Source organism: Anomaloglossus baeobatrachus, chromosome 6 (assembly GCF_048569485.1).
Source record: "Anomaloglossus baeobatrachus isolate aAnoBae1 chromosome 6, aAnoBae1.hap1, whole genome shotgun sequence".
Lineage (NCBI taxonomy): Eukaryota > Metazoa > Chordata > Amphibia > Anura > Aromobatidae > Anomaloglossus > Anomaloglossus baeobatrachus.
The window spans coordinates 60,445,942-60,463,739 of record NC_134358.1 but is presented as its reverse complement, the minus strand read 5'-3'; the positions used below and the strand labels follow the sequence as shown (position 1 = coordinate 60,463,739).

The 17,798-nt window shown below is 38.3% G+C and overlaps 1 protein-coding gene across 7 annotated transcripts in view; it reads right to left on the bottom strand.

Annotated features, from left to right (window-relative positions):
- Positions 1 to 9,504: 9,504 nt before the first annotated feature.
- CSMD3 (CUB and Sushi multiple domains 3) overlaps positions 9,505 to 17,798 on the bottom strand; it is a 2,007,504-nt gene continuing 1,999,210 nt past the window's right edge. For all 7 annotated transcript variants that reach the window (XM_075352941.1, XM_075352934.1, XM_075352935.1 and 4 more), the window contains 2 exons: positions 17,073 to 17,205; positions 9,505 to 9,885 (listed from right to left, as the gene is read on the bottom strand). In XM_075352941.1, the coding sequence (XP_075209056.1) occupies positions 9,726 to 9,885; positions 17,073 to 17,205 (293 nt within the window). In that variant the 3' untranslated portion in view covers positions 9,505 to 9,725. The remainder of the gene's footprint in view (positions 9,886 to 17,072; positions 17,206 to 17,798) is intronic.

The following is a 17,798-nucleotide window of genomic DNA, read 5'->3' as shown; positions in this document are numbered from 1 at the left end:
ATTTACTAGCAACAATGTTAACCCCTTTACCCCTAGGCGATTTTCCATTTTTTATTTTTTCAAAGAAACATTTTTTTTTTCAAGTCAATGGAGCCATTTAAGGGATTGTTTTTTTGCTGGATAAGTTTTACTTTTGAATGACACCCTTCATTCTGGGATATATTGTACCGGAAACTCGGCAAAAAAATCTGTGAGGATAAATTGCAAAAAAAATGCAATTCCACCGTTGGTTTGGAGTTTTTTTAATTTACCATGTTCATTATATGGTAAAACTGACCTGGCAATATGATTCCCCAGGTCAGTGCGTGTTTGTAAGTACCATATATGTATAGTTTTACTTTATCTAAATGGTGAAAAAAAAATTATGAAATTTGTCAAAAAAAAAGAGTTGTGCTTCTGTTGCCATTTTCTGAGACTCATAGAGTTCTCATTTCTTTGTATCTGGGGCTGAGTGCTTAATTTTTGCGTCTTGAGATATCATTTTTAATTATATTATTTTGGCGTAGATGCAATGTTTCGATTGTCTGTTATTGCATTTTAATGCAGTGTTGCAGCAACAAAAAAACGTAATTCTGGAATTTTTATTTTTTTTTTCTCTCTAGGCCCTTTATAAGTCAGCTTAATTGATTTTATATTTTTATGAATCAGACATTTCTGAAAGCGGCAAAACCAAATGTGTATTTTTTCATTATTGGTTTACTTTTAATGGGGCAAAATGGGGGTGATTTGAACTTTTTGGATTTTTTTTATATATTTTTTAAAACTTATTTTTTTATTGATTTTACTAGTCCCCTTGAGGGACATGAAGCCTGCATTACCTGATTGCTTCTGCTGTTTAGAGCAATGCTTTAGCATCCCACTGAACAGCAGAAATGCTGATGGTCTGTGAATGCCGGCATTCAAAGGTACTTCATCATGACAGTGACATCGAACTTGGGTGTAGACCTATAAGTACTCATCTGTGTTCCCAAAGGTTCTGTCTATGAATGTTCTATAATTATCTAAAGTCGTTGAAAACGCATAACCACTTACTGCTCCTCCACTTTCACTCCTCAGTATGGCCAATCATACAGTTGCCACGCCTGAACGCATAGACGCCCCTCCTCTACTACTCATGAATTTTTTTATATACCTGACAACAGCTGAAACAATTTTACTGCCGCTTGCTGAAATGTTCACATCTGAGCTTCATTGCTACAACTGGTCCACATTGTGCCGGTCGGGTTGTCACACTGATTGGAAATATGCTTTAATATCAAATTTATAATATTTTTCATCCATTGCACGAGGCCACCAAAATAAGTGGGCACGTAGGCTTGTGCTTACTATGCTAAGTTGGTAATCCGGCACTGATGCCATCCATGTATTGTCCATGTATTTCTTTGACTCATAGGCTTATATGTGGGATTTTGATCCTTGACTCCAATCAGAAACAGATTGTATGTCCACACAAAATCACAGACTTGTGATTAGCACCATAGATTATAAGGGGTACAGGACCCATCCTTGAAAGCCATAAATAGAACATGTATGTGAATAACATTTGTCTGAATGATGCCTTAAAGGGGTTATCTAGTCTAAATCCACAAGTTCACAATCAACAATAAAGTTGCATTGAGTGAGGCTGCACCAATCTAGTCGGTGGCCAAGAATATGCATACTGCCGTCCCCGGCTCTGGCACAGGGAATCTTCACAGCGGACAGACACAGGATTCACAAGTCTGCAGTCACATAGAGTGACATAGAGTGAGTGCAGACTATTTGATTTAGACCAGACATTTCTTTAAAGGTTAGAAGCAATAATAACCAGTAATGATTTTTTTTACATATCGCATCTTGAGAATGCAAGACCTCTGGGACTAACTCTCATTAGCTTGCTTTTACTTGGATGCATTTTCTAGTATGAACAAAGTTAAAAAAAATGTAATCATAACAAGATTCTTTCATTATAAATGAACACGGTGTCTGACCTCCAAGCAATATGTAAAAGGGCCAAAGGGGCAGAGCATAGCGGCAGATATTCTCACTAATTTATTTTATTCATTCCCATTCCTGTTCTTTCTTTGGTTAGGAGTCCAGTGGAGGGTCCTATTGAGTGACAGACAGCTTTCTATGTATGATTGGGTATAGAGAGATAACCAAACCACCGAGAAGAACATCCACTGGACTCCAAAGTAGAGATGAGCAAACCTTTGGAGGTTCGGTTCGCTGGCAGCGAATGATCCAAACCAAACTTGGCCCAAAGAGGTTCGGAATCACTGATTAGCAGTTTTAGTGTCCGCCCACATGCAGCCAGTCATAAGCATATCACTTCCAGGGGAGGGTGGGCAGGTTTTCTCTATTTTTTTTTGTTTCATACTATATCCGATCACTCTGTTGTTACCCTCAGTGCGAGCCGTTCAAACACTGCAAGCGGCTCACACAGGGCTGAGCACCAAGCGTACCTGAGCACAGCGTTTCTCATGCAAGTTAAGTTCGCACCCTAACTCCGAACCCCAGCACTGATTTTTTAAAGTTGGTGTTTGGTTTGAAAAATGAACCTTGGTTTTACTCAACTCTACTCCAAAGCAAAATTAGGTATATAAATGTATAAAATACAAGATATAAGAAAAATATCCCAAAATACTCTATATATTAACATGCTCATATGGGCTCTTTTTTTGCATCCATAGAATATTTCTTGATAGATGCTGGTGAAACTAAATAAAAGGTCTATTGACAATAAAAATAATCTTCATAATAGTCTTCCTAGATGAAGATGATATCACAGGGTTACAATATTAATCCCAATATAAAACCTGGCAGGATAAGCTCACAGAAAACATACAATTTGTGTCCTGTAATGAAATCTGTAGGCAAAAAACTATTCCAAAAGCTCTCTATAAAATCATTAAAACTCACCTGTTACCATGGCAGACACAATGCAGCGGTGTAGTACACCAAGCAAATGTCTATAATGCTCACTAATATTGATCAATTGTTTAGCTCTAAATATAGAAGAAGCTGAGCTGTATATTTCAATGTAAGAACGAAAAGTCCATCACGTAGCATTTTCATAGTAACTATCAGAACTTTGGTTACCACTTTGAAGATTGTCTTTCAGTGGAAGGAACAATTAATAATTGTATACAAACACCCAAAATAAAACTTTTATCTAAGAACCAGTGAGTCAATGCAAGAAACAATATTAGGTGGCTTGGGGCTCGCTCACACCACCGTATAACTTGGATGGTTACTATCCAATGTTTTATCAGATACTAGTCAGCCAAATGTTATATTATAGGGCAGTGTTAATAATTTTTTTTTGTCATGGCGATGCCGAGCTGGACACACCGATTCTAGTCTATGTGTGCTATGAATTCATTGGACTGCACTCGGATGTCATCTCCATACAGTCCGATTTTCACTGACTCACTCAGATGGACAAGATGGAGAAGTTTTGTTCTTCATCTTCTCCTGACAATGGCTCTCATGCGAGAGAAACAGATGAAGCTAAGCTGACACTCGAATTTGAGTTTTATTGGAGTGCCATTACCATAATTGATCTTATTCTCTCACATGAGAGAACCAACATTAGGCCAGAGTCAAACTTGCAAGTGCCTCGCTTGTAACTCAAGCGAATTTTGCATTGCATCACCAGGCGCGGCCTGACACTCTCCAGACTGGAGCATCTCAGCTGCACAGAGATACATGCAACCTATCCGCACCTGTCAGGAGAGTGTGCAGCTGTGCTGCGTGATGCAATGTGAGACTCGTGCAAGATACGTGTGAGGCACTCGCAAGTGTGACTTCGGCCTTAGTGAGACCATGGCCTAAAAAAAGTTTTTTAGCATCAAATGGCTGTTGAAATAAAGATCCCCCGCTTGGCGCACACTTGACAATGTCAAGCAGTACAGTGTACCTTCCCACCTACTTGTTTTGCAGAATAGGCAAAAGCTAAGTTGGAACCAATTTGTGTCCTTTTTATAGACAAATTTTACACCTGCAATGGTTGCAGAAAGGCAATAGACAGCAATGCCAATGGAAGAAGATAGTAGTGGGCAAGGAAGACTTGCTTATTCTGCTAAATTTCTCTGAAAAGCTCACAACAGTGTTACACTTCTTTATTTCTCCTTTACACCCTTGTTTAACAGCCTAGTCATGCTTTAAGTTCTCCCAATAATCTAAGATTAAAATCCTTTACATACTAATCTTCAACTCTTCACATTAGATATTTTCTTCAGCTGTACCAGTTCTCGAAAATGTCCTATCCAATAAAATCAGATTAATTTTTTAACAGCTATAGTTCTAAGCATGCAAAATCATTTTTGGCAGCAATTTCAACCAAGTCACATTAATTTTGGTTTCCATCAGTCCACCCAGCCACATAGGAAAGCAAAGTAACTTCTATGTATTTGCACATATCTTATACCTATGTAGATAGAGATATTTTGTAAAATTTACATACGGTAGTTGTTGAAACCTGTCATTGTGAGGACTTCACATTACATGTGATAGATATTTGTTCTCAAGTTGCACTGTCGATCATATACCACTGGGGAGCTCTAGTCTAGATGGAGTGGGATGAACCTTGAGATGGTGGGGAACAAGTTAAAACTTTTATACTAGGATCTAGAAGCTAGATGAGGGAGATGTCAGGACTATTTATCATCTTGAGTAGTAGTCTTCTACTTGTGACCTGACAGCTTTTGAAAAATTACATTTATCATGCCCTTAAAGTTACTTAACATCCAATGAACCACAAGTTGGAGACCTCCATCATCCAACATCACTTTCATCTTCATATTATTGTAAGTTTGTAGACCTATTTCATCTTGATTATAAGAATAACCCTTACAAGGAAATTGTCACCTTTTTCATGTTGCCCAAACCAGGGGAAGCATGAATTAGAGCCTGGTAGAATGATTGTAGCCAGGTACAATCTTGTCTTAGATCCTCCAACATTTCAGAGATAATATACTTTAAAGATCTGGGGGTGGACAGTAAATGGAGACGAGACTAGTTTGGCCTCATCCACTGCTGGTTTCTCTCATTAATGCTGCAAGTGATTGATATGTCTCTCTCTCTCTCTCTTATAATTAACTGTTTCTCCTTCAATTATAATAGTTACAAAACAAAATTGAATTTTTTTTAAGGACTCAATTACCCACCTAAATATATCAAGAAAAGATAGCAATTGTCTACATTTTATTTAACTGGCATGTTTTCATAAAATACTGGACATTTTTATATTAGGACTATACTGAAAAAACTGCTCTATTTACGTGCCTTCACTGAAGAAACAAGTACTCAACAAGCGAAACACGCGTCGGAAAAGGCTATAGCAATGTGTGGAGCTGTAGGGGGGGGGGGGTCAACATCCCATGGGTAAGCAGCTGGATTTTATTTATTAATCTTTTGCTGCTCTGCTATACATTGTGTAGTTTTGTGAGAGTATAATCCTATCGTGTGGTGACAGATTAGATTTTGATTCCTTTTCTATTGTGCAGGGCAAATTATACATCATTTATGGTTGCTGCATGCACCTGGGCTCCCCTATATTGTTACTCAGCTTCTCACCTGCTATGGGTGTTCACCCTCATTTGTCCATCTACTAGCACTTTTTAAACTAGACAGGTCATTTTTTTTTCTAAATCTTAGTATGGTTTGTTTTTTAGAATTTTTATGAAATATTTTTGTACAATAAAGATTGAAGGTGTTTTCTTCTTTTTCAAGATGGAATTGTTCCATTCCATAAATGAGATGTTTCTCATACCCTCTATCTATGTATTGTGAAAGATGTGCACTATGAAAATATAGATTTATTTCAATTTATATAGCTTCTTGTTTTAGTTGTATGCACCACTCGAAACTAGGTATACATTTGATGATCATGTATCCTTTAGAATACATGTACATCAATCACATATTTCTGTAGTTTTGTTTCTTATCTCTAATCCAAATTCAATGCTGAAGGGTAGTAGTCATATATTTGGGATTATCTAACCATGATATTGATCAAATAGCAAGTCTAGTCGAATAAAAACATTAATCACAAGATCAATATTGTCCATAGGAGGGAAGATGGAAATTTGATTGAAAATAATTGTCTTTAGTATTTTAACATATGAATGAGTTTGAAAGTGTCAACCTTCTTCTTAAACAGATGCTTTCAACCCTCTACTTTTTTTTTGTTTCCCATGGGAATTATATAACTCAGTATGGGAGATATTGAGCATTGTCAACAGTTGTGGCTATGTAGGCTAATTCGGATACATATGAGATAGTGTTGAGCGAGTAGTTGACTATTCATACTTGCTATGCTGTTAGCGAGTTCTGTCCGCTACTTGCATATTCATTACGAGTAGCGGGCATAATGTAAGTCAATGGGAAATACTCGTTAAGTAGCGAGTAACCTGAAAGCCGTACTATTCGCTACTTGCACGAAAAGTATCTCTTTCGGGTTAATTGCTACTTAGTGAGTATTTCCCATTGACTTGAATTGCGCCTGCTACTCGGAATGAATATGCAAGTAGAGGACAGTACTCGCTAACAACATAGCCAGTACGAATAGTTAACTACTCGCTTAACACTAATATTAGACTGTCTCATGTGCCACTGGATTGATAAAGTGAAATTTAGACCAGCCATAGATCCATCACCAATGGGGCCTATTCAATTTAATAGGTTCCATCCGGTTTTAATCATGGAGTCTGCCATTTTTCCGCAAAAAACTTTTTGATGAAATTTACGATGAAGCCTTTACACAAATGTGAAATTAGCCTAAAAAGACCTTAAAGGGATTGTCTGGGATTAGGGAAAAAAATAAGTGTTTTATTTAGTTAAAAATAAGACTTCTCTAGTTCATGGGTTGCATCTAGAATTACAGCTCAAATCTATTGAAGTGAACAGAAGTAGATACGATTGGAATTGTTTCCAATTCCATAACAACTTCTGTGCTTTATCTTGAGGTATGATTGGAATAAAATATCAAATATAAAATATATTAGTACATTTGTCATAAAAGAAATGCTCTTTAAATCCATTATGAAGCAATTTTAGGTTAGTAACGAATAATTGAAATGCAATCCAAATCATATTTCAGACCATGCTAAAATATGCTAAAGAGAGCTGCCTTACATGTCTAAGGTGAAAAATGACACCGCAACATGCACAAAACTGCAAACCAGTCTGAATATCACTTTGCACTTCACCGCAATTAACCCTCTTTGGTTTAAAATAAATATTTGACACGCTATAACTGGTCAGTAATGATATACCATAACCGACTGATAGAACTGGTCAGTAGTAACTCAATGCCCCGCACCTCAAAAGGAAAAATAACAACATTTCCAATGCGAATTTGAAGTGATTGCTGAGAATGCCAGTCGACGGATTAAAACAATTTATTAAAAAATTCTTATTACAGATTTTTTCTTTTTTTTATTTTCAGAATAAACCAGATTTTTTAACATTTTAGATTAAAAAAAGGGCAGAGTTTTGAAAACCCGTAGTCTTCCCATACTCCATTGTACATTTGCAATAGACAAACCAAACCCAAGTACCATCTGCTTCACATCCACATGTATTCACTTCATATGCATATACAGTTGAAACCACATAGTTGCACTATCTGAAAAGACATATCTGCATGTTTTTCTCACTATCTGACCCAAGGATGAACCAGACTTCTGCAAGTCCACTATTCTCTTCCTGAGATCTTGGCTGATTTCTTTGGACTTTCCCATGATGCTACACAAAGAAGCCGTGAGTTTTAGGTGTGCATTAAATTACATCCACAGGTGTGTCTCTAATTAACTCAGATGTTGTCGATAAACCTATCAGAAGCTTCCAAAGACATGATATCATCACATGGGCTGTCCCATCTTGTTAAAGGCATAGTACTCTTGGTGTATATGAATGTTTGACTTTGCAGAATGTAATAAAAATGCCGTAAAACATTCTCTCTCTCATTATTCTGGCATTTGACATCTCAGATAGTCAGAATAACATGCAGATGTGTCTTTTAAGATGTGTATGTAAACCTCTGGTTTCAAATATATATATATATATATATATATATATATCACATATCCACAGGACAGTTGATAATGTTCTGCTGGTAGAGCCTCCACCGATCCTGAGAATGTGAAACACTGATAATTTCGTTGTATTGGTGGAGAAGGTGAAGCTCTATGCTTGACTATTTCTAGCAGTCCGATAAACCATGAGGAGAGCAGTAGCTTCAACGTTTCAGACCCCAGGGATCAGTGGTGACTGGAACCAATAATTTCATTGTATTGGCGGAGAAAGTCAAGCTCTATGCTTGGCGATCTCCAGCAGTCCAGCAAACAATGGCAGGATCATTGGCCTAAACAATTCAGACCCCAGGGAGCACCAATAATTTCATTGTATTGACGGAGAAAGTCAAGTTCTATGTTTGGCTATCTCCAGCAGTCCAGCAAACAACAGCAGGATCATTGGCCTCAACATTTCAGACCCCAGGGAGCACCAATAATTTCATTGTATTGGAGGAGAAAGTCAAGGTCTATGCTTGGCTATCTCCGGCAGTCCAGCAAACATCGACAGGATCATTGGCCTCAACATTTCATAGCCCAGGGATCAGTGGTGACTGGAACCAATAATTTCATTGTAATGGCGGAGAAAGTCAAGGTTTATGCTTGGCTATCTCCAGCAGTCCAGCAAACAACCAGAGGGTCATTGGCCTCAACATTTCAGACCCCCGGGATCAGTGGTGGCTGGCATCAATTAGAAAGTTTTCACCTCTACTGTGGATATGTTCTAACCTTCAATGATAGGAATAACCCTTCAAATTTGGCAATGTTCTTTACAAATGTTGGGACAAGTAAGGTAGGAAGCCAAGTAGAATTAGATACATATTAAGATATTCAGGATCATTTAATTATCTAGACATCATAAAATAAGTTCCCTTTAAATATATTGTTAACCATAACATGCATAGCATGGGATATTTCAGTTAACATTATTCAATGAGCAAGGCTCACTAATGGCGAGTCATATAGTGTAGAAAACAAAAACTTCCGGGAAAATACATAAAGATTAAGGTGAAAGATCTGGCTAGCACCCATTGTCATCGATACAGTGGCTTGCTACAGATGGACTTATAAAACATGTTTCCATCCTTTTATTATTCCATTGGGTCTATTGATAGAAAATAAATAATACCTGTATTTCATAGGCTTTAGAAAAACAATCGATGCAAAAACATTTAAATCAACAAGGGCCTTCTTCAATGTTGCCAAAGCACGAAAATGTAATATACCTAATGCCTGTAATTAATCTTATTTTCTCCAGTGATTATAGCAATTTTCTACCATATATTGGTTTGCTTGTTTTATGTTGTTCGAGACCTTCTAATATAGTTTATAAAGCACAGTAAATACTGATAATGGATGCTCCTCCAATAAATGCAAAGTTTCGCGTTTAGATTAATCTCCTTTTTTAAAAAAAGAAAATAAATTGTAATTAAGCACTCATAGAGTGCAATGGATATGCTGGAAAACTTCCCATGTTGCACACGAAGAGTTGTTTCAGTTCTTTTCGGTATGGATCCTCCAAAGATTTTGTTTCTCCTCCAAGACCCCATGATTTTGTTTTTCTTTTTTTTTTAAAAATGTGCTTTAATAGTAGCGGTGAACCAAAGTAGTGCACAGCTTTACGTGTCAGCTTCCCAATTTTCTGAAGCGAAAAAAAGTCTTCCAGCATTATACCATTGTGCAGACTGTGTTCAAATTTGGGTCAAATCGTACTGCTTTTCCTTCCACCGATTTTGCATTAGTGTCATACATTGGGTTTTCAAAAGCTGCTTGACCATTGTTATTTTCATGCACAGAGCATCCTGTGAACTGTGTTTTTGGTGCAGTCCTATATTAATAAAAATGAAAAGATAATTGTTACATTTAAAAAATGTTATATGTAAAAAATATTCTAAGACATTACAAATACACTCTTCATAAAAAAAATTATGGTAAGTAAAATACATAAAATAAAATACTAAAAAAACTATTAACGCAATTAAAACAGAATTAATCAAAATATAACAATTTGTATTAAGAACAGTAACTCATGATAAAACATTGATAATGACTACTATTTTTGCTACTTAAACAGAACCTGTTATAGAAGTTAATATGCATCTTAATAGTGTTAGGAAGGTGCTACATCACCATACTAAAAATTAGGCAGCTTGGAGAAGATGAACTTTACAGGGAACCTGTCACCACTTTTTTGGCCTATAAACTGTGGCCACCAGCACCAGGATCTTATATACAGCATTCTAACATGCTGTATATAAGAGCCCAGGCCGCCGTGAGAATATAAAAAACACTTTATAATACTTACCTAACGGTCGAGCGGTTGGCCATATGGGCATCTCCGTTGTCCGGTGCCGGCGCCGCCTCTTTTGGCCATCTTTGTTCTCCTTCTCTAGCCGCGGTGCATGACGCGACCGACGTCATCCACACTCACCGGCATTCAGGTCCTGAGCAGGCGCACTTTGATCTGTTTTGATCGCAGTACCGGCAAGTGTGTATGACGTAGACGTGTCATGCACACAGGCTTCAGAAAGAGGATGAAGATGGCCGAAACAGGAGGCAGCGGCACCGGAGAACGGAGATGCCCATATGGCCAACCGCGCGACCGTTAGGTAAGTATTATAAAGTGTTTTTTATGTTCTCACAGAGGCCTAGGCTCTTATATACAGCATGATAGAATGCTGTATATAAGAGCCCAGTGGTGGTGACCTCAGCTTATACGCCAAAAAAGTGGTGACAGGTTCCCTTTGATTCTCCCGGAATCCAACGGCTTTCAGTTATGCAGGCTGTAAGCAGCAGCTGTAAGCAAATGCCAGCATTTTTACTGACAGCTGTTTCTGCACTGGTGCAGTGCTAGGCTGTCTGTAAGTTATAGTACTTGGGCATACATACATCAACTACCCAGAGTGCTGTGAGAGGCAACTCAAGCCATGCTCGCACACCTACATTACTGAAAGTCAGCGGCTCCAGGGAGGAATAAAGTTTTTTTTCTCCCGGTTATTACACTCTCAGTAGGGTAGTAAGTCACGTTTCTAATGCTATCAAACTACAGATTAACTTGATACCTGTATAATAACATTATCCTATGGGACAGATTAAAATAATCACCATTACAGTCTATTGCAGATGCTTGAAAGATATAAGCTGACTTACATATGTTCATTGATTTAGCAGATGAAATGAAATATGAATAAATGTATTGCTATACATCTGGGTAGTAAAAAAAACCTGAAATCATATGTTTCAGAGGGGCTAAAACTAGGAGAATCACGTGTAAAGAAGGATCTGAGTGTATTTGTAGATCACAGACTTAATAAATCTGGCTTGGTATATATCCTAAGTCATATGGCAAGGCTCATTAAAAGGGTTGATATTGACTTTTAGGATTGCTACTTTCCACAGGTTATAGAGTTCAAGTCCTCTTCCTTTCTGAAGAGGCAATTTTCAGACTTAGGCTGAATTCAAATGATTGTATGGCATCAGATGAGAGTGCATCGAATGTGATATGCTAATGACTCTTGGCTCCTGCTGTGCTGACAGCAAAAGCCAAGTGTCATGCAACTGTGACCCAATCCTGCGATCGGATCACAGCTGCAGAGGGGAGGTTGAGCACTGCGGAGGAGAGGGAGGAATTAATCTCCCCATCTCCTCCATTGTCAGCTGATGTTATTATTGCACTGCAATTGAATGTCAACCAAGTATTGGCTGATGTTTCACTCGCACCCATAGACTTGTATGGGTGCGAGTGACACGTCTCTCACTGACAATCACACCGTGCTGCAACTTTTCGCTCATCCAGAAATTGAATGAGAAAAAAGCTGATCTGTTCTCCCTCATTGAATAACATTGGTCAGAATGCAATGTGAGATTGCACTCATCCGAGTCATACGCTCATTCGAGTGTAACTTTATTAACAGCATACCATGTCAATAAGCAGCTTCTAAGGTGAGCAAGATATTGTCGTGTATCAAATAAGTCATGGATTGCTAGGGCAAGGATGTGGTATTACCACTATACTAAATATTATAGCAAATTTAACTGAAATATGCAGTTTATTTCTGGGCAACGGGTTCCTAGAAAAGGTGCCCTGGAGTTAGAACAAGTACAAAGTACAGCTATAAAACCAATAAGGGGCATGGAGGACCTTAGTTATGAGGAAATACTTGTACAAGTACATAAATAGCCCAAACAAAACAAAATTGGTCAAAATCTGGTTTTATGTAAAATGGGCTGAAAGACAAGGGGGCAGTCCATCTGAGTGGAAAAGAGAATCTCCAGAGAAGACATGACTTCTTCAACATGAGAACTTTTATTCTCTGAAACTGTTGGCCTCAGGAGTTGCTCACAGCCGGCACCAGCCAGAGTTTCAAAAAGGCTTAGATGATTTCTTAGAACAGAATGACATAAATGCTTATGAAAATGCATATAATTCCTGCTCTCAATGTTGTTCAAATTGATTGACACACATGTTCAGGAGGAGATATTTGCTTCTTTAGGGCAGATTGATTTTTGTGTCTTGATTGTAACCTTCACTTGGTACAAAATCTTCATCCAATCCTTGGTAGAATTTGATGGATGTGTGTATTTTTTCACATACATTTTACTATGTAATTATAAATTTTATATTGAAAATGCCTCTAGCCGATCTGCTGGAATTCCCTCTATAAGAGTTATCTTTACTATTTAACAACTGCCATAGCACGAGTACTATAATAAAGGAAAGGTATATTTCCTTGTCCTACATGCCTAGAGAATATCAAAACCTACAGAATAATTAGAGGCAGAAAAGGTATGCAAATAGAAATTATTTTATTAAATATGTCCAATAAAACACTTTATACATGATCTCCTGATGAAACCGGCAATAGCAGTGAAATGCGCGTCGAGGTGGGGTGATCAGGTTGATTATGGCACAGGCGCAACATGGCTACAGGTATATCTATACAGTGTGTCCACCCATATCCTGTCCACCGCCATTAACTTGAGAATGGCGGCAGCTATAGGCACAGAAGTGGTGTCTAGGTATAGTAAAGTAGCCATGCGCTACGCAATGAAACCACCTATAGCGCCAACTGGTTGAAAATAATGGAGTTAGCATTTTTATTTCGAAAACAGAACGAGATAGAGAAAAAAGTTATAGGGCATCATCAATTCAATACGAATCGACACCTTGCATACAGAAACGCTATGATTAGAATGTGTAAAACTCACAAGGCTGCGGACGTGAAGCGATACCTCATGGAGACCTTCCTACAAGTCATTGGGTATGGTGGCTGCGTGGAGTGGCCTCCACGCTCATCTGACCTGACCCCATTGGTCTTCTTTCTGTGAGGTCACATCAAACAGCAGGTGTATGCGACCCCTCCACCAACATTGCAGGACCTACGATGACGTATCACAGATGCTTGTGCAAATGTGTCACCTACCATATTGCACAACGTGCAGCAAGATACAGTATGCTGTGCAGAGTCCAGATGTGCATTGCAGCTGATGGTGGCCACTTTCAGCAACAAAGTTAAATGAGCGCCATATGCGTGACCAGCATTCAATGTTTTGGGGGGGGTCATGGGTTTCATATCATAGCATTTCTTTATGCAAGGTGTTGATTCGTATTGAATTGATGATGCCCTGCAACTTTGTATTTCACTTTTTTTCTCTATCTCGTTCCGTTTTCGAGATAAAAATGCTAACTCCATTGTTTTCCACCAGGTGGCGCTATAGGTGGTTTCATTGCGTAGCACATGACTTCTTTACTTTACCTAGACACCACTTCTATGCCTATAGCTGCCGCCGTTCACAAGTTAATGGCAGTGGTGGACAGGATATGGGAGGACACACTGTATAGTAGGTGATAGCCAAATAGAAGAGGATACACATGCTGGTCATTGGATTTAAATTGTTATAGTATATTATATACAAGCATTTTAATTATACCAATGATTAGCACCTTCCTTACCTGTATACAATAGGATTATAGATAGGGTATCATTTGACTTGATATAATGCCATGTAATTGCTTTTGGACACTCCAATATACCATTTTGTTTACCCTGATTCTTTGCAAGTATTTCCCTTTACCTTTTTATTTGAGCCCTTATTTATAAAGTGTTAATTTTACATATTTATTAAAATCATTTCTATTTCATACCTTTTTTGGCCTGTAGGTTTTGATATGAATTTGATTCAGTGAAAAAAATGCTGTAGAGAGGCTGAATTGGAAACTATGGCAAAAGTGTATTCTGTAACATGATGAGGGACACAGTCCTTCCTAGTGCTTAACTAATATAAGTCTTTATACAAATTCTTAGGGCCTCCTTTACAATGCCCCAGTATGGATATGTGTTGAAGGCTGCTATGTGTCTGTACAGAACAAATCAACTGAGACCAATGCAACGTGCATTAGCCATGCTGCAGCAGTTGCATTGTGCAAAATGTCAAAGACACTGCTAAGTCAAGTGTTTATTACTTAATTGGGAGCCCATAACCTTCAAGGGATTTTCTTGTTATAATTTTGTTTATTTCACGAGCCATTACTCGCCTTCCCCAGTTCCACCTCTGCTCCAGTATATTTGCCGGCTGCAGTTGTGACATCAGAACCACAGCCCAAATCGCTGCTACAACAAATCCTTGAGCTCAGCGGCTGTGCTGATGTAAATGCATGAGCTGCTGACATCAGTGATTGGCTGCAGAGGTTATGAGCATTGTAGTCATGGCATCACCGCCACAGGCAGTATCATCTGGAGCGCCGGTGGAAAGGCATTGCTGACGTGAGACACGGCAAGTTTTGACTCTTGTTAAGATTTTAGCCCAGGGATGACTCATGAAGTAAAAAACATATAATTGGGTAATCTTGAGGTCAGGTGGTCTGATTGCCCACTGACCACAAAAACAACCCGCTGAGCAGAAAAACAAGAACTCACCATATCTCATTTGAATAAAGCAGTATATGTATATGCAGTGCCTCCCCATTTAATGTCTATGAGACTGATATAGATATCCAAGAGTTGTGCCAGGTTGTCTCCTTCAGACCCACTGACAATTAACGGAATGGTTTCGGAAACATGTTCTCCATAAAGTGGAATAGCCCTAATATTTATGTGTTAAAGGGGTCGTCTCATTATCAAAGAACACTTTAATTAATAGATTTTGGAATAATAAGTCCCACAATTGGATGTGTTAAAAAAAATGTTCCATTGCTCAGATAATGTATTGTACTATGGCCGTATGTGACCATGCAGAAACATTGCTTTAATATACCCCATCTCCTGGACATTTTTTTAAATCAAAAGATACAGACATTACAGCATTGAATTGCAGCTTATTCTTTCTGTGAAGTAAAACATTTCTCTGTCTGTTTTTAAACATTTACCTCACAAAAAGAAGCAGATGTGACTACATGCTCTCCTGTCTGTATTCTATGTTTGGTTCCTCTAATGCAGTGTTTCTCAACTCCAGTCCTCAAGACCCACCAACAGATCATGTTTTTTAGGTTTTCCTCACTATTAGACAGGGAATAATTCCACCACCTGTGCAACATTAAGTAAATCCTAGAAACCTGATTGAGGAAAACCTGAAAACATGATCTGTTGGTGGGTCTTGAGGACTGGAGTTGGGAAACACTGCTCTAATGGTCAGGAAATGTGGTATGATCAGACCATGACCCTGCATAGTCCCTTCAGGGAGAAAGGAAACAAACTCTTGTGTCACTTATTGGAAGTAGCAATCATAGTCTGCAAATTGAGATTCTGATCTGACATATGAAAAGGCTTGTTAAGGGGTCACTTTTGACTTTTAGGATTGCTACTTCCAATAATTGGCACTAGAGTTCATCTCCTTCCTCCCTGAAGAGACAGTTTGCATATTTACAGAGGAGCAATGAAGGTATAAGTCTCCTCACTGACAGACACATTGGTTTGTCAGTCTCCGCAAGGAGCAAAGTTCTCCCCTTAGGTCCCTGTAAGGTCAGCCATGGCCATTATACAGTACACAGAACGGGCACATACTGTATATAAGATTATCTCCGCACAGAAACATTTATTTAACACAACCAATTGTGGAAATTATTATTATTCCGAGATCTATTCTTTAAAATTTAGTTTATTCATGGGACAACCCCTTCAATGTTGAAACCTTTAGTCAATATGGCAAATGGAAGAAACGATCTTCTCGGAAGTGTCTTAAGGCATAAGTGTACCCAATTGCACAGTAGCTTTCTATCAATAAATCTACTGGCCAAAATATGTTAGTGATGTAAAAACGTATAAGAAAAACATGGCACATCTAACACTGTCATTGGGGGCAATGGTAGGGTCCAGAGCCGTAACCATTAGCAAATAACCATGCTCTCCAAAGTGAACTGTAATTAATTTATTATATCCAAGAAGTTGCAAAAAAATTCACTCCAGTAAAGAAGACGTTTCGGTCGGTTAGACCTTCTTCAGTACATGTGCTAGAAGTATACAAAAACGTCAAAAACGTATAAAGCGGTGTCCACCACTTACAAGGAGGGTGCACTCCTTGTAAGTAGTAAACACCGCTTTATATGTTTTTGCAAGTGTCCTAAATGATCTGTTCACCTCCAGCACGCTGCTGTATACACTTTGTGATTATATCTGTACCCTCACGCACGTTTCTGCCAGCATCCCTCACAATCTGTATACTTCCAGCATGTGTACTGAAGAAGGTCTAACCCACCAAAACGTCTTCTTTACTGCAGTGAATTTTTTTTTTAATTTCTTGGAATTAATAAACAAATTACAGTTCACTATGGCGTGCATGGTTATTTGCTTTTAGAGATGTTAAAACTGTCCTGAAGATCTTGCTCATTATAGGAGAATGGAACATTATGGGTTATGGATAACAAACAATATGGTTATCAATAACAATAGTATATTGCATCTGTTTGACTAATTTTTATAAGTTAAAGCAATAACTATAAACAGAAAAAGCATTTCATATGATTTGTCACACTATAACTATTAATCAGCTGGAAACTGCAGAAATATATCGGTATCTCACCTTTGTTTATATAGATAAAAGCCGAAACCCGCGAATATTAGAGCGAAGAAAGGCACCAGGATTGCAATTGCAACGGAGCTGCTATTTGTCCCAAGTGACTGGTTTGACGAATTATCCTCTGACATGTTAATTCCTGTCAACAGTAGACAAGATAAGAATATGACTTATCTACAGCGCCTTGTAATTAGTACATCATGAAATCTTATTTTTCTGCAATAATTTCTGCATTATCACATGAGGCTTCCTGACCATAAACAAACAGTGGGAACTGACAGGAGGTGGTGAAGAGCTAATTGAGTCTGCCACTTCTCAATTTCAAGCAGTGAAAACACAATTCATGGAAAATTATCTTTTAATGGCACTTTATTTTTTATTTTTTTTATTTTTTTTTAGTAAATTTTAATAGAACAGTTTGTGTACCGATGCATGACAGCAAAAAGTTTCCAAAATGTAGTTTACATGGAACTGAGCAAGTTATTGCACACGAACGTTGTTGATTAAACATTTGCCCCACTAGGGATTAGTCTATGTGACCTGTATGCAGAATTGGACTGGCTACCGGAGGAACCGCCAGTAATAGCAGTCCTGGCTGCAGTTACCTGGATTGAACTCCGAAGCTCTCACCTGAGCTCTGGAGTGCAGCCTGGACTGAACTCAGGGTTCCACGAGCACCGAATGATTCCACGTCGATTGCAAATCAGTTCATGTCACAGCTGCGGACAGGCC